Here is an 18,827-nt window from a genome sequence, read left to right on the forward strand (position 1 = left end):
TTTGGTAATATTTTGCCATAGTTTATTTTAATTGACTTTGAGTTTAGATCAGGATGACGTAAACATGTTGGCATTTTCTTGTTGTTTTGTTCTTTTGCAATTAGAAAACTGTAATAAACTCAAATGCAACAAAAGAATTCATCAAACTTAACAACATTTGAATATTTTAAATAAGCCAAAAATGAGTGTCACATCTGCCTGGATTTCTTTATATACATCACAATAACAATCCGCAGTATTGGGTTTGACCTTATGGATTGTTGTTCTTGTCATAATTCTCTGAAAGTGAAAAATGTAGAAACACAAAAACAGGTCAACATTTTGTTTTAATTACATCTAAAAACTCCTGTTTACATGAGATACACGAACTACATACATCTTAATTCGATATCACGTTTATAGTGGTTTTAACGTTATATATGTATACTATAAGAATAGTGCGGAAGTTGCATGCTGGGAAGGTAAGTAGCGAGGATCCCTATCCACGGAATTCTAGGTTGAAAGGAATTTTTCCTATTAAACTATTTGATATTTTACAAATGATTCTGGCCTTCTCTAGGTGTGATTAGGTGTTATATTGGGCCTCGAAAATACCCATCATTCGGTATAGTTTATTGGTAAAATATGATTGACAGTACCAGAGGAAATATCATGGAAGTATTCTACAAACAAACCAGCCGTAATGAATTAATTCTACTTCCAACAAGATTTTGTTTACATATATAATTATTAGACTTTTTAAATATTTGAAAAGACGAAAATTATGGTCACTTGCAAGTGGGTAACATTTCTTTTAGCATAATAGATATCCTATCGCCCTTCCCTCGATTAAAGGAAACAATGTCGAAATGTATCACATCTGTCGTAATCTCGTTAGTTAGTAACCGAGCCCCTATATAATTATAATATCAATCACCTAGTCCAGAATACCAGTCCTATTAGTAATCTATAATAAAGAGCGTCGTCATATTTGTCGAATCAGCAACCTAGCAACAGTATACTCGCCACACCAGTAACCTAGCAACAGTATACTTGTCACACCAGTAACCTAGCAACAGTATACTCGTCACACCAGTAACCTAGCAACAGTATACTTGTCACACCAGTACCCTAGCAACAGTATACTCGTCACACCAGTAACCTAGCAACAGTATACTAGGCACACCAGTAACCTAGCCTCACTATACCCGTCACACCAGTAACCTAGTCTCAGTATACTTGTCACACCAGTAACCTAGCAACAGTATACTCGTCACACCAGTAACCTAGCAACAGTATACTCGTCACACCAGTAACCTAGCAACAGTATACTCGTCACACCAGTAACCTAGCAACAGTATACTCGTCACACCAGTAACCTAGCAACAGTATACTCGTCACACCAGAAACCTAACAACAGTATACTTGTCACACGAGTAACCTAGCCTCTGTATACCCGTCAAACCAGAAACCTAGTCCCAGTATACTTGTCACACCAGTAATGTAGCAACAGTATAATTGTCACACCAGTAACCTAGCCCCGGTATACTTGTCACACCAATAACCTAGTCCCAATATCGACTAAGTGTACCCGCCATACCAGTAACCGATGGAAAACACGTTGCATTGACTAACGACCACTGATGACACTACAGAAAATGGTCCGTCCTAACCAACACCGGCCAGTGACAGATTCCAAGCAGCAGGTGAAATATTCTACTTCATAACTAGATCGAGGCCAGAGACAGAGCAGTAATCTGTATATACTTAATACTCCGATACAACATAGAATGGTAACTTACAATATCACTGTTCCGAGATATAAAATATCCATATTAGGTCATAATGTTGATGTAACCCGTTAGTATATATTGAAATCATAAAAAATATTAATATAAACAATTTGGTCCATTTCTGGCGGTTTCAAGTCTAAATGATCAAAATACAAATGTAGCTTTACATATTTACCATGTAGATTTTGTCTTTAGAGTAACTCCACGCTTTAGAACAAGGTTACGTGCCATTTTAAATGACAAACGTGGCAAAATGATTTGTTTCCTATTTTCCTCTCGAAACATTTGCTGTGAAAAACACCAGTTAAAAAACAAAGTGATCATGAAGTAGAAAACTTGTAGCGACAGCGATCAGATAGGTCCTACAGATGGAAAATTTACACTGTAGTGTATAAAGGTTCCACAATGTAATGAAAACTATTTACAAATCAGATGATAATTGTCTCATCAGTAGGTTAAACATATTATAACGTGGTAAAAAAGATGTTATTGACCTCCTCATGTTATCGTTGTTGTGATACAACTTGAGTGACAGGTATTGGTTAAATCTATGTAACCTGATCAGTGCACACTTAACAATGATACCAGCTTAAGTTTACGACTGTTTGACTTCAGAGGCGTGCATTTTTTCATCATCTCCTTCCTGACGAAATTCAGCCGATCTGACGACTGGGTATTGGGTAGTCCGACTTGGGGTCTCGTTAGCACCTGGTTGTGGACGACTGTCTGTGATGGTTGAGCTGTTGTCTGAGTGTTCGCCCCTAATTTACATTTACTTTGCTTTAAATGTCTTTTTAACAGGTCCTTGAGACGTGTCTTCTCTAAATTCAAACGTTTTATTTCCATTTGTAAATCACAATACTTTACTTCCAGCTCAGTAATCGTCTGCATGAAACATTGAAAAGCAAAATCATTGAAGTTCAATAACAAAAAGTAAATATAAAAAATAAATAAATAAAAAAAGAAAAAAAAAAAAAAAAAAAACAGAAAAAAAAAACCACCGACATTGTAAACGAAATCTCAAACAGGTTCTACTGGTAAGTACTTGTGTCATATTCGACCAGCTAAAACGGCTTACATAAAATTGTATACAAAACGATGTAATATATAGGACAGGTTTCTTTATGTAGTATTGGTAAACACATTCCATCATGAATTTGTAAAAATATCCCTATTGTGGTAATACACGTAAAACAGCATCCTGAATACTCCTTTCTTTAGTATCAATAATCTAAAGTTAGGAATGTGCTGTGGTTTTGATAGGAGTATATATCAGATTAGTTATAACTGTGTAGGTGTGTATATAGAGAGGTAAATCTATGGTGAGTTATAACTGTGTAGGTGTCTATATAGAGGTAAATCTATGGTGATTTATAACTGTGTAGGTGTCTATATAGAGAGGTAAATCTATGGTGAGTTATAACTGTGTAGGTGTCTATATAGAGAGGTAAATCTATGGTGAGTTATAACTGTGTAGGTGTCTATATATAGAGGTAAATCTATGGTGAGTTATAACTGTGTAGGTGTCTATATAGAGAGGTAAATCTATGGTGAGTTATAACTGTGTAGGTGTCTATATAGAGAGGTAAATCTATGGTGAGTTATAACTGTGTAGGTGTCTATATAGAGGTAAATCTATGGTGAGTTATAACTGTGTAGGTGTCTATATAGAGGTAAATCTATAGGGTGTTATAACTGTGTAGGTGTCTATATAGAGGTAAATCTATAGGGTGTTATAACTGTGTATGTGTCTATATAGAGGTAAATCTATGGTGATTTATAACTGTGTAGGTGTCTATATATAGAGGTAAATCTATGGTGAGTTATAACTGTGTAGGTGTCTATATAGAGGTAAATCTATGGTGAGTTATAACTGTGTAGGTGTCTATATAGAGGTAAATCTATAGGGTGTTATAACTGTGTATGTGTCTATATAGAGGTAAATCTATGGTGATTTATAACTGTGTAGGTGTCTATATAGAGGTAAATCTATAGGGTGTTATAACTGTGTAGGTGTATATGTAGAAGTAAATCTATGGTGATTTATAACTGTGCAGGTGTCTATATAGAGGTAAATCTATGGTGAGTTATAACTGTGTAGGTGTCTATATATAGAGGTAAATCTATGGTGAGTTATAACTGTGTAGTAGTCTATATAGAGGTAAATCTATGGTGAGTTATAACTGTGTAGGTGTCTATATAGAGGTAAATCTATGGTGAGTTATAACTGTGTAGGTGTCTATATAGAGGTAAATCTATGGTGAGTTATAACTGTGTATGTGTCTATATAGAGGTAAATCTATGGTGAGTTATAACTGTGTAGGTGTCTATATAGAGGTAAATCTATGGTGATTTATAACTGTGTAGGTGTCCATAGAGAGGTAAATCTATGGTGAGTTATTACTGTGTAGGTGTGTATGTAGAGGTAAATCTATGGTGAGTTATAACTATGTAGGTTTCTATATATAGAGGTAAATCTATGATGAGTTATAACTGTGTAGGTGTCCATAGAGAGGTAAATCTATGCTGAGTTTTAACTGTGTAGGTGTCTATATAGAGGTAAATCTATGGTGAGTTTTAACTGTGTAGGTGTCTATATAGAGGTAAATCTATGGAGATTTATAACTTTGTATGTGTCTATATAATGAGGTAAATCTATGGTGAGTTATAACTGTGTAGGTGTCTATATAGAGGTAAATCTATGGGTTGTTATAACTGTGTAGGTGTTTGTATAGAGGTATATGTATAGTGCGTTATAACTGTGTATGTGTCTATATAGAGGTAAATTTATGAGGTGTTATAACTGTGTAGGTGTCTATATAGAGGTAAATCTATGCTGAGTTATAACTGTGTAGGTGTCTATATAGAGGTAAATCTATGGTGAGTTATAACTGTGTAGGTGTCTATATAGAGGTAAATCTTTGGTGAGTTATAACTGTGCAGGTGTCTATATAGAGGTAAATCTATGGTGAGTTATAACTGTGTAGGTGTCTATATAGAGGTAAATCTATAGGGTGTTATAACTGTGTAGGTGTATATGTAGAAGTAAATCTATGGTGATTTATAACTGTGCAGGTGTCTATATAGAGGTAAATCTATGGTGAGTTATAACTGTGTAGGTGTCTATATAGAGAGGTAAATCTATGGTGAGTTATAACTGTGTAGGTCTCTATATAGAGGTAAATCTATGGTGAGTTATAACTGTGTAGGTGTCTATATAGAGGTAAATATATGGTGAGTTATAACTGTGTAGGTGTCTATATATAGAGGTAAATCTATGGTGAGTTATAACTGTGTAGGTGTCTATATAGAGGTAAATCTATAGGGTGTTATAACTGTGTAGGTGTATATGTAGAAGTAAATCTATGGTGATTTATAACTGTGCAGGTGTCTATATAGAGGTAAATCTATGGTGAGTTATAACTGTGTAGGTGTCTATATAGAGGTAAATCTATGGTGAGTTATAACTGTGTAGGTGTCTATATAGAGGTAAATCTATGGTGAGTTATAACTGTGTAGGTGTCTATATAGAGGTAAATCTATGGTGAGTTATAACTGTGTAGGTGTATACGTAGAAGTAAATCTCAATAGAGATTATGTTATTAATTAATAATGAGATAAAATGACTGAGAACCTTCTCCAGATCCTTTCCATATTCCTTCCTCCTCCTACGACATCGTATTGACGATCGTCTGTTCTGTTCCCGTCGTCGATGTAGCTTTCGTACTTCGTCATTTGTTAACTATACATAACAAAAAATACATAATATTTGTGGTACATCGGATATAACTGTATGTAAGAAAAAATATCCTAAATTGTTAAAGCTTTGTAATATATCCTAAATTGTTAAAGCTTTGTAATATATCCTCAATTGTTGTAGCTTTTTAAAGTTACTTAACTTTTGGAGAAGGGATTTTACAAAATTGAAGAAACTGACCGGAGGCCATACTTTTTAATGAATAAACAACTACACATTACCTACAAGTACACATACTACGCTTCAGCAAAATATATACATTTTGTACCCTAAGTATCGTTGATAAATATATACACATGATTTCTATCCTTTGTACCCTAAGTATCGTTGATAAATATATACACATGATTTCTATCCTTTGTACCCTAAGTATCGTTGATAAATATATACACATGATTTCTATCCTTTGTACCCTAAGTATCGTTGATAAATATATACACATGATTTCTATCCTTTGTACCCTAAGTATCGTTGATAAATATATACACATGATTTCTATCCTTTGTACCCTAAGTATCGTTGATAAATATATACATGATTTCTATCCTTTGTACCCTAAGTATCGTTGATAAATATATTCACATGACTTTCAGTCTTTGTACCCTAAGTATCGTTGATAAATATATTCACATGACTTCCAGTCTTTGCACCCTAAGTATCGTTGATAAATATATACACATGATTTCCAGTATTTGTACCCTAAGTATCGTTGATAAATATATACACATGATTTCTATCCTTTGTACCCTAAGTATCGTTGATAAATATATTCACATGACTTTCAGTCTTTGTACCCTAAGTATCGTTGATAAATATATACACATGATATCCAGTCTTTGTACCCTAAGTATCGTTGATAAATATATACACATGATATCCAGTCTTTGTACCCTAAGTATCGTTGATAAATATATACACATGATTTCTATCCTTTGTACCCTAAGTATCGTTGATAAATATATACACATGATTTCTATCCTTTGTACCCTAAGTATCGTTGATCAATATATTCACATGACTTTCAGTCTTTGTACCCTAAGTATCGTTGATAAATGTATACACATGATTTACAGTCTTTGTACCTTAAGTATCGTTGATAAATGTATACACATGCTTTACAGTCTTTGTACCCTAAGTATCGTTGATAAATGTATACACATGATTTCCATCTTTGTTCCAGAGTATCGTTGATAAATAAATCTCATTATTTCTATCCTTTGTACCCTAAGTATAGTTGATAAATATATACACATGATTTCCATCTTTGTTCCAGAGTATCGTTGATAAATATATACACATGATTTCCAGTCTTTGCACCCTAGGTATCGTTGATAAATATATACACATGATTTCCAGTCTTTGTAACTTAAGTATCGTTGATAAATATATTCACATGATTTCCAGTATTTGTACCCTAAGTATCGTTGATAAATGTATACACATGATTTCCAGTCTTTGTACCCTAAGTATCGTTGATAAATATATACACATGATTTCCATCTTTGTACACTAACTATCGTTGATAAATATATACACATGATTTCCAGTCTTTGTACACTTAGTATCGTTGATAAATATATACACATGATTTCCAGTCTTTGTACCCTAAGTATCGTTGATAAATATATACACATGATATCCAGTCTTTGTACCCTAATAATCGTTGATAAATATATACATGATTTCTATCCTTTGTACCCTAAGTATCGTTGATAAATATAAACACATGATTTCTATCCTTTGTACCTGAGTATCGTTGAAAATGTATACACATGATTTCCATCTTTGTACCCTAAGTATCGTTGATAAATATATACACATGATTTCCATCTTTGTTCCTGAGTATCGTTGATTAATATATACACATGATATCCAGTCTTTGTAAACTAAGTATCGTTGATAAATATATACACATGATTTCTATCCTTTTCCATCTTGAAAAATATATCCACATGATTTCCAGTCTTTGTATCGTTGATAAATATATACACATGATTTCCAGTCTTTGTACACTAAGTATCGTTGATAAATATATACACATGATTTCTATCCTTTGTACCTGAGTACCGTTGATAACTATATGCACATGACTTCCAGTCTTTGTACCCTAAGTATCGTTGATAAATATATCTCATGATTTCTATCCTTTGTACCCCAAGTATCGTTGATAAATATATACACATGATTTCTATCCTTTGTACCCTAAGTATCGTTGATAAATATATACACATGATTTCCAGTCTTTGTACCCTAAGTATCGTTGATAAATATATCTCATGATTTCTATCCTTTGTACCCCAAGTATCGTTGATAAATATATACACATGATTTCTATCCTTTGTACCCTAAGTATCGTTGATAAATATATACACATGATTTCCAGTCTTTGTACATTAAGTATCGTTGATAAATGTATGCACGACTTCCAGTCTTTGTACCCTAAGTATCGTTGATAAATATATACACACGACTTCCAGTCTTTGTACCCTAAGTATCGTTGATAAATATATACACATGATCTCCAGTCTTTGTACCCTAAGTATCGTTGATAAATATATACACATGATTTCTATCCTTTGTACCCTAAGTATCGTTGATAAATATATACACATGATTTCCAGTCTTTGTACCTTAAGTATCGTTGATAAATATATACACATGATTTCCAGTCTTTGTGCTCTAAATATCGTTGATAAATGTATACACATGATTTCCAGTCTTTGTACCCTAAGTATCGTTGATAAATATATAAACATGATTTCCATCTTTGTACACTAACTATCGTTGATAAATATATACACATGATTTCCAGTCTTTGTACACTTAGTATCGTTGATAAATATATCCACATGATTTCCAGTCTTTGTACCCTAAGTATCGTTGATAAATATATACATGATTTCTATCCTTTGTACCCTAAGTATCGTTGATAAATATAAACACATGATTTCTATCCTTTGTACCTGAGTATCGTTGAAAATGTATACACATGATTTCCATCTTTGTACCCTAAGTATCGTTGATAGATATATACACATGATTTCCATCTTTGTTCCTGAGTATCGTTGATAAATATATACATGATTTCTATCCTTTGTACCTTAAGTATCGTTGATAAATATACACACATGATTTCCATCTTTGTTCCTGAGTATCGTTGATTAATATATACACATGATATCCAGTCTTTGTAAACTAAGTATCGTTGATAAATATATCTCACGATTTCTATCCTTTGTACCCTAAGTATCGTTGAAAAATATATAAACATGATTTCCATCTTTGTTCCTGAGTATCGTTCCAAAATGTAATCTACGAATCCAAACAGATTTTAGTGAATTTATAAAAGAAATAATATGTATCATTTTTAGTCCCCCATCTAAATATTCTTTAATAACAATGTCTCGTTTAACCTTATCAACTTTACTATTCCATAGGAAATGGTATAATTCTGTGTTAAGAGTCTTGATAAAGGTTTCATCAGGATTTGGAAGTGAAATAAAAAGATGATTTAGTTGAGAGATTACCAAAGTTTTTAATTACTGTTAGTCTTCCAATTGAAGTAAGTAGTATTCTACTCCACATTTTAAGTATACTTTTAATTTTCACAAGTTTTTTATCAAAGATTAATTTTGTTATTTTATGCAAATCTACATCGAAGTCTATCCCTAAAACCGAGAACTTTGTATTTCCCCATTGTAGTCTCCATTCAGGAAAGAAAGTTTCATTACTATATTTTTTACTTCCTATCCATACAACCTCAGTTTTTGATTCGTTTATTCTTAACCCTGATAGTTTTGCAAAAAAAATCTAACTCCTTCATTGTTTCTTTTAATGATATTTCTGTACCATCAAGAATAACTGTGGTATCATCTGCATATTGAGATAATAAAATTGGTTCCCCATCTATTGATATACCTTTTATTTTTCTATTATTTCTGATTCCAAGGGCCAACATTTCAGCACATAATATGAATAAATCAGCTGAAATAGGATCACCTTGTCGACAGCCTCGTTTCAAGTCGAAAAAGGGAGATAAACTACCACCTTGATTTATTGCAGATTTAGAATTATTGCGCAAAGTCGTTATCCATTTTCTCATACTAGGTCCGAAATTTAAAAAAAGTAAAACTTCATCAACAAATTTCCATGACACAGAATCAAAGGCTTTCTCAAAATCTATAATAAGTAACAGGCCAGGAAGATCAAATTCTTCTGCATATTGCATCATATCATAGATTAATCTTGTGTTTTCTCCCATGTACCTCCCACTAATAAATCCAGTTTGATCCATATTTATTAATTTATCTAATACAGTCTTAATTCTACTTGTGATCGCTCCAGATGCAATTTTATATACAGTATTCAATAGAGAAATTGGTCGACAGTTTTTAAAATTGATCTTAATATAAAATAACCAATATTTTTCCAAAAGCATTTAAAGAATTCAACTGTTAATCCATCTGAACCAGGGCTTTTGTTATTTTTCATTTTCTTCAAAGTCGCAGCTGCCTCATGATATTGAATAGGTCCTTCTAACATATTACATTCTTGATCATTCAATTTTGGAATCTCAACATCTTTTCTTAAAATTGTGTTTAAATCAACCCTCTCTGTATTATCATAACGATCATATAAAGATTTATAGAATTTGGTAATTTCAATTCAGATACCATCTTGGTTTGAAATAATTACTCCATCATCTTTTTCTATTTTAAGTATGATTTCCATCTTTGTACCCTAAGTACCGTTGAGAAATATATGTACATGACTTCTAGTCTTTGTACCCTAAGTATCGTTGATAAATAAATCTCATGATTTCTATTCTTTGTACCCTAAGTATAGTTGATAAATATATACACATGATTTCATTCTTTGTTCTTGAGTATCGTTGATAAATATATACACATGATTTCCATCTTTGTATCCTAAGTATCGTTGATAAATATATGCACATGACTTCCAGTCTTTGTACCCTAAGTATCGTTGATAAATATATACACATGATTTCATTCTTTGTTCTTGAGTATCGTTGATAAATATATACACATGATTTCCAGTCTTTGTACACTAAGTATCGTTGATAAATATATACACATGATTTCTATCCTTTGTACCTGAGTATCGTTGATAAATGTATACACATGATTTCCATCTTTGTACCCTAAGTATCGTTGATAAATATATCTCATGATTTCCAGTCTTTGTACCCTAAGTATCGTTGATAAATATATACACATAATCTCCATCTTTGTTCTTGAGTATCGTTGATAAATATATATACATGATTTCCATCTTTGTACCCCCTAAGTATCATTGATAAATATATACACATGATTTCTATCCTTTGTACCTGAGTATCGTTGATCAATATATACACATGATTTCCAGTCTTTGTACCCTAAGTATCGTTGATAAATATATACACATGATTTACATCTTTGTAACCTAAGTATCGTTGATAAATATATAAACATGATTTACATCTTTTCTCCTGAGTATCGTTGATAAATATATACACAAGATTTCCAGTGTTTGTACCCTAAGAATCGTTGATCAATATATACACCTGATTTCAATCTTTGTACCCTAAGTATCGTTGATAAATATATAAACATGAATTCCAGTCTTTGTACCCTAAGTATCGTTGATAAATATATAAACATGATTTCCAGTCTTTGTACCCTAAGTATCGTTGATAAATATATGCACATAACTTCCAGTCTTTGTACCCTAAGTATCGTTGATAAATATATAAACATGATTTCCAGTCTTTGTACCCTAAGTATCGTTGATAAATATATGCACATGACTTCCAGTCTTTGTACCCTAAGTATCGTTGATAAATATATACACATGATTTCCATCTTTGTACCCTAAGTATCGTTGATAAATGTATACACATGAATTCCAGTCTTTCTAATCTAAGTAATGTTGATCAATATAAACACATGATTTTCAGTCTTTGTAACCTAAGTATCGTTGATAAATGTATACACATGATATCCAGTTTTTGTAGCTGAGTATCGTTGATAAATATATACACATAATTTCCATCTTTGTACCATAAGTATCGTTGATAAATATAAACACATGATTTCTATCCTTTGTACCTGAGTATCGTTGTTAAATATATACACATGATTTCCATCTTTGTAACCTAAGTATCGTTGATAAATATATCTCATGATTTCCAGTCTTTGTACCCTAAGTATCGTTGATAAATATATTCACATCATTTGTATCCTTTGTAACTTAACTATTGTTGATAAATATATACACATGATTTACATCTTTTCTCCTGAGTATCGTTGATAAATATATACACAAGATTTCCAGTATTTGTACCTTAAGTATCGTTGATAAATATATAAACATGATTTCCATCTTTGTACCATAAGTATCGTTGATAAATATAAACACATGATTTCCATCCTTTGTACCTGAGTATCGTTGATAAATATATACACATGATCTCCAGTCTTTGCACCCTAAGTATCGTTGATAAATATATACACATGATCTCCAGTCTTTGTACCCTAAATATCGTTGATAAATATATACTCATGATTTCCAGTCTTTGTACCCTAAGTTGATAAATATATACACATGATCTCCAGTCTTTGTACCCTAAGTATCGTTGATAAATATATACTCATGATTTCCAGTCTTTGTACCCTAAGTATCGTTGATAAATATATACACATGATCTCCAGTCTTTGTACCCTAAGTATCGTTGATAAATATATACTCATGATTTCCAGTCTTTGTACCCTAAGTATCGTTGATAAATATATATACATGATTTCCAGTCTTTGTACCTTAAGTATCGTTGATAAATATATACACATGATTTCTCTCCTTTGTACCTGAGTATCGTTGATAAATATATACACATGATTTCCAGTCTTTGTTCCCTAAGTATCGTTGATAAATATATACACATGATCTCCAATTATTGCACCTTTTATACCACTAATTGATATTGATACAGACGAGTATTGTAAAGTTGCTGTCCCCGTAAAAAGTTACTGTCCCTGTATAAAGTTACTGTCCCTGTACAAAGTTACTGTCCCGTAAAAAGTTACTGTCCCGGTATAAAGTTACTGTCCCCGTAAAAAGTTACTGTCCCGGTATGAAGTTACTGTCCCTGTACAAAGTTACTGTCCCCGTAAAAAATTACTGTCCCGGTATAAAGTTACTGTCCCCGTATCTTTAAGTAATAAGATTAGTGACTCGTTGTATTGCTACTGAATTGTACATCAGTCTTTAAATGGAAAAAAAAAATAATAAATACATGTAGCCATTTTATTGTGTTGTCATATAGCGTTATGCTTTTATCTGGCCATTTCATTGTGTTGTCATATAACGTCATACTTTTATCTAGCCATTTTATTGTGTTGTCATATAACGTCATACTTTTATCTAGCCATTTCATTGTGTTGTAATATAACGTCATGTTTTAATCTGACCATTTTATTGTGTTGTCATATAACGTCATACTTTTATCTAGCCATTTTATTGTGTTGTCATATAACGTCATGCTTTTATCTACCCACTTTATTGTGTTGTCATATAACGTCATACTTTTATCTAGCCACTTTATTGTGTTGTCATATAACGTCATGTTTTAATCTGACCATTTTATTGTGTTGTCATATAACGTCATGTTTTAATCTGACCATTTTATTGTGTTGTCATATAACGTCATACTTTTATCTGGCCATTTCATTGTGTTTTCATATAACGTCATGTTTTAATCTGACCATTTTATTGTGTTGTCATATAACGTCATGTTTTAATCTAGCCATTTTATTGTGTTGTCATATAACGTCATACTTTTATCTAGCCACTTTATTGTGTTGTCATATAACGTCATAATTTTATCTGACCATTTTATTGTGTTGTCATATAACGTCATGTTTTAATCTGACCATTTTATTGTGTTGTCATATAACGTCATGTTTTAATCTAGCCATTTTATTGTGTTGTCATATAACGTCATACTTTTATCTAGCCACTTTATTGTGTTGTCATATAACGTCATAATTTTATCTGGCCATTTTATTGTGTTGTCATATAACGTCATGCTTTTATCTGACCATTTTATTGTGTTGTCATATAACGTCATGCTTTTATCTGACCATTTTATTGTGTTGTCATATAACGTCATGCTTTTATCTGACCATTTTATTGTGTTGTCATATAACGTCATGCTTTTATCTGACCATTTTATTGTGTTGTCATATAACGTCATGCTTTTATCTGACCATTTTATTGTGTTGTCATATAACGTCATACTTTTATCTAGCCACTTTATTGTGTTGTCATATAACGTCATAATTTTATCTGACCATTTTATTGTGTTGTCATATAACGTCATGCTTTTATCTGACCATTTTATTGTGTTGTCATATAACGTCATGTTTTAATCTGACCATTTTATTGTGTTGTCATATAACGTCATGTTTTAATCTAGCCATTTTATTGTGTTGTCATATAACGTCATACTTTTATCTAGCCACTTTATTGTGTTGTCATATAACGTCATGCTTTTATCTGACCATTTTATTGTGTTGTCATATAACGTCATGCTTTTATCTGACCATTTTATTGTGTTGTCATATAACGTCATGTTTTAATCTGACCATTTTATTGTGTTGTCATATAACGTCATGTTTTAATCTGACCATTTTATTGTGTTGTCATATAACGTCATGTTTTAATCTAGCCATTTTATTGTGTTGTCATATAACGTCATACTTTTATCTAGCCACTTTATTGTGTTGTCATATAACGTCATGCTTTTATCCGACCATTTTATTGTGTTGTCATATAACGTCATGCTTTTATCTAGCAATTTCATTGTGTTTTCATATAACGTCATGTTTTTATCTGACCAGTTGTCTGGCTTAGTTACATTTATAAGTTTCTTGTTTTTGCGTATTGCATGTCAGTTTGCTTTGAATACAAACATATCTCGTCAGATATAAGAAACATTTCCTTATCATCTGTGTATGTGGCCTTCGTGTCAGGAATTGCTCTGATTTTCAGTCAACCCTCTGAAAATAACTATCCTTTGGTTTAAAAGAAGTATTGAAAATTTTGTCCACACATCTGAGAGTTCTAAACTTCATACATCAAAATTACAATAGTATCTGATTATGTGTGGTTCTATTACTGCCCGCTAGTATTTCTATTTTTAGATCATTGCTTTGTTTTATAGATATAGTTCCCTATGAAGCCGACATTGAAACGGAAGCGGATGTACATATAAATAGAATTTCCATGAAATATCATTTCAAATCAGAGGTTTAATCTTTACACCAGTGTGTTGAATAAATATTTACTGTAAACGGCATGGATAAGTAGTCTAGTGGCAAACTCACTACTATAACTATAATCGTCTTATCTTATATTAATACTTATCGTTAAACAGTAGTCTGGTAGTATACTCACATCTATCGTTAGAGTAATAGTCTGGTAGTATACTCACATCTGTCGTTAGAGCAGTAGTCTAGTAGTATACTCACATCTGTCGTTAGAGCAGTAGTCTGGTAGTATACTCACATCTGTCGTTAGAGCAGTAGTCTGGTAGTATACTCACATCTGTCGTTAGAGTAATAGTCTAGTAGTATACTAACATCTGTCGTTAGAGCAGTAGTCTGGTAGTATACTCACATCTGTCGTTAGAGTAATAGTCTAGTAGTATACCAACATCTGTCGTTAGAGCAGTAGTCTAGTAGTATACTAACATCTGTCGTTAGAACAGTAGTCTGGTAGTATACTCACATCTGTCGTTAGAGCAATAGTCTGGTAGTATACTCACTTCTGTCGTTAGAGCAATAGTCTGGTAGTATACTCACTTCTGTCGTTAGAGCAGTAGTCTGGTAGTATACTAACATCTATCGTTAGAGCAGTGGTCTGGTAGTATACTCACATCTGTCGTTAGAGCAGTAGTCTGGTAGTATACCAACATCTGTCGTTAGAGCAGTAGTCTAGTAGTATACTCACATCAGTCGTTAGAGCAATAGTCTGGTAGTATACTCACATCTGTCGTTAGAGCAGTAGTCTGGTAGTATACTCACATCTATCGTTAGAGCAGTAGTCTGGTAGTATACTCACATCTGTCGTTAGAGCAGTAGTCTGGTAGTATACTCACATCTATCGTTAGAGCAGTAGTCTGGTAGTATACTCACATCTGTCGTTAGAGCAATAGTCTGGTAGTATACCAACATCTGTCGTTAGAGCAATAGTCTGGTAGTATAGTCACTTCTGTCGTTAGAGTAATAGTCTGGTAGTATACTAACATCTGTCGTTAGAGAAATAGTCTGGTAGTATACCAACATCTGTCGTTAGAGCAATAGTCTGGTAGTATAGTCACTTCTGTCGTTAGAGCAGTAGTCTGGTAGTATACTCACATCTATCGTTAGAGCAGTAGTCTGGTAGTATACCAACATCTGTCGTTAGAGCAATAGTCTGGTAGTATAGTCACTTCTGTCGTTAGAGCAGTAGTCTGGTAGTATACTCACATCTATCGTTAGAGAAATAGTCTGGTAGTATACTAACATCTGTCGTTAGAGAAATAGTCTAGTTGTAACTCTCATCTGTCGTTAGAGCAATAGTCTGGTAGTATACTAACATCTGTCGTTAGAGCAATAGTCTAGTAGTATAGTCACTTCTGTCGTTAGAGTAATAGTCTGGTAGTATACTAACATCTATCGTTAGAGCAATAGTCTGCTAGTATACTCATATCTATCGTTCGAGCAATAGTCTGGTAGTATACTCACATCTATCGTTCGAGCAATAGTCTGGTAGTATACTAGCATCTGTCGTTAGAGCAGTAGTCTAGTAGTATACTCACATCTGTCGTTAGAGCAGTAGTCTGGTAGTATACTAACATCTGTCGTTAGAGCAGTAGTCTAGTAGTATACTCACATCTGTCGTTAGAGCAGTAGTCTGTAGTATACTCACATCTGTCGTTAGAGTAATAGTCTAGTAGTATACCAACATCTGTCGTTAGAGCAGTAGTCTAGTAGTATACCAACATCTGTCGTTAGAGCAATAGTCTAGTAGTATAGTCACTTCTGTCGTTAGAGTAATAGTCTAGTAGTATACTAACATCTGTCGTTAGAGCAATAGTCTAGTAGTATAGTCACTTCTGTCGTTAGAGTAATAGTCTAGTAGTATAGTCACTTCTGTCGTTAGTGTAATAGTCTAGTAGTATAGTCACTTCTGTCGTTAGAGCAATAGTCTGGTAGTATACTCACATCTGTCGTTAGAGCAATAGTCTGGTAGTATACTCACATCTGTCGTTCGAGCAATAGTCTGGTAGTATACTCACATCTGTCGTTCGAGCAATAGTCTGGTAGTATGCTCACATCTGTCGTTAGAACAATAGTCTTGTAATATACATATGTCGTTTAAATTTTACATATACGTACCTTTTGTACCATCTTTGATATATATGTGTGTATATATATGTTCAACCATTTGTCATAGCTTTTATTATTAACAATCTAGTGACACTTTAAAATGTTTTGGTATATGTGCCCTAAGAACAGTCTTAAGTAAAATACTTCGACATGTGTCTTATGTACACTCCTTGATATGTACGTTTTTGTACAACCCTTTGACATATGTGTGTTTTTGTACAATATTTTGATATGTATGTAACTTATGTACAACCATTTGACATGTATCTTTTGTTCATTACTTGGGCACCTTCTGTCAAACTTTGACGTGTCTATATATTGTACAATACTTTGACTTGTCTAAATCTTGTGCCACTCTTTGATGTGTCTAAATCTTGTACCACTCTTTGACGTGTCTAAATCTTGTACCACCCTTTGACGTGTCTAAATCATGTACCACCCTTTGACGTGTCTAAATCTTGTACCATCCTTTGACATGTCTAAATCTTGTACCACCCTTTGACGTGTCTAAATCTTGTACCATCCTTTGACGTGTCTAAATCTTATACCACTCTTTGACGTGTCTAAATCTTGTACCACCCTTTGACGTGTCTAAATCTTATACCACCCTTTGACGTGTCTAAATCTTGTACCACCCTTTGACGTGTCTAAATCTTGTACCACCCTTTGACGTGTCTAAATCTTGTAACACCCTTTGACGTGTCTAAATCTTGACGTGTCTAAATCTTGTACCCTTTGACGTGTCTAAATCTTGTACCACCCTTTGACGTGTCTAAATCTTGTACCACCCTTTGACGTGTCTAAATCTTGTACCACCCTTTGACGTGTCTAAATCTTGTACCAGCACCACCCTTTGACGTGTCTAAATACCACCCTTGACGTGTCTAAATCTTGTACCACCCTTTGACGTGTCTAAATCTTGTACCACCCTTTGACGTGTCTAAATCTTGTACCACCCTTTGACGTGTCTAAATCTTGTACCACCCTTTGACGTGTCTAAATCTTGTACCACCCTTTGACGTGTCTAAATCTTGTACCACCCTTTGACGTGTCTAAATCTTGTACCACCCTTTGACGTGTCTAAATCTTGTACCACCCTTTGACGTGTCTTTGACGTGTCTAAATCTTGTACCACCCTTTGACGTGTCTAAATCTTGTACCACCCTTTGACGTGTCTAAATCTTGTACCACCCTTTGTAATTTACTCTTCCCATTACCTTATATTCCGACTTTGTTTTCTCCTCCAACACCAGCTCCTTCTGACCAGAAGACATACGCCGGTACTGTATGGTATATCGAAGCTCCTGTTTGATGAGTGGCATGGTCGACTGATTTCTTCGACTCTCTTCGATAGCCTTTACTAAGTTTTCATCGTCTATTTCTTCTAACACTTCAATGTCATCGTCTGGAATGGGAGAATCGGCCATCTTTGTCTCCTAAATACAATGCAATGTAGGATACACACAAATTATGATAAATTTGTTATGCAGTCAAAGTCAGTTTTAGCAATACTCATCGACAAGGAAAATAGGAAACATAAGACTTACTTTATGATGTGCTGCTTGAGTGTTCACACGCTCTCATGCATAATAATCGGTGGAGCGTTTTCTTATTGGGATTTCTACTTTCGTTTAGTTTATAGTGTTATATATAGGTGAAGTGTATATGTTATGTATTACATAGGAGAGGGGATATTTTGTTTGTACACTGTTAGTGTCATCAACTAATAGACAAACTCATAACACAGAGTTTCAAAAGATGTTAACCTGTAAACACGTTATTCAATAAGTGTCGTTAATTTTTACACGTCTGCATATTTCAAATGAGCCGTGCCACAATTCGGATTTATTAAAACCTGGCAAA

General features: G+C 33.3%; 1 protein-coding gene across 1 annotated transcript; it reads right to left on the bottom strand.

The window, feature by feature from the left end:
- Positions 1 to 2,333: 2,333 nt before the first annotated feature.
- On the bottom strand, positions 2,334 to 18,391 carry LOC132562924 (cyclic AMP-dependent transcription factor ATF-3-like). The gene is made up of 3 exons (XM_060227700.1): positions 18,182 to 18,391; positions 5,407 to 5,514; positions 2,334 to 2,657 (listed from the first exon to the last, which is right to left on the bottom strand). The coding sequence occupies exons 1-3, from the start codon at positions 18,389 to 18,391 to the stop codon at positions 2,334 to 2,336; spliced, it is 642 nt and encodes a 213-aa protein (XP_060083683.1).
- Positions 18,392 to 18,827: the final 436 nt, after the last annotated feature.

The sequence above is a fragment of the Ylistrum balloti genome, unplaced genomic scaffold (assembly GCF_031769215.1).
Source record: "Ylistrum balloti isolate Yb309-2 unplaced genomic scaffold, AGI_CSIRO_Ybal_v1 Utg371548, whole genome shotgun sequence".
Taxonomy (NCBI): Eukaryota; Metazoa; Mollusca; class Bivalvia; order Pectinida; family Pectinidae; genus Ylistrum; species Ylistrum balloti.

Excerpts from the sequence above, each read along its gene's own strand:
- LOC132562924 (XM_060227700.1), bottom strand. The coding sequence starts at position 18,391 with ATGGCCGATTCTCCCATTCCAGACGATGACATTGAAGTGTTAGAAGAA. Across the intron at positions 5,515-18,181 it reads AAACAAAGTCGGAATATAAG|TTAACAAATGACGAAGTACG; the intron begins GTAATGGGAAGA and ends TGTTATGTATAG. Across the intron at positions 2,658-5,406 it reads ATGGAAAGGATCTGGAGAAG|ACGATTACTGAGCTGGAAGT; the intron begins GTTCTCAGTCAT and ends TGTTTCATGCAG.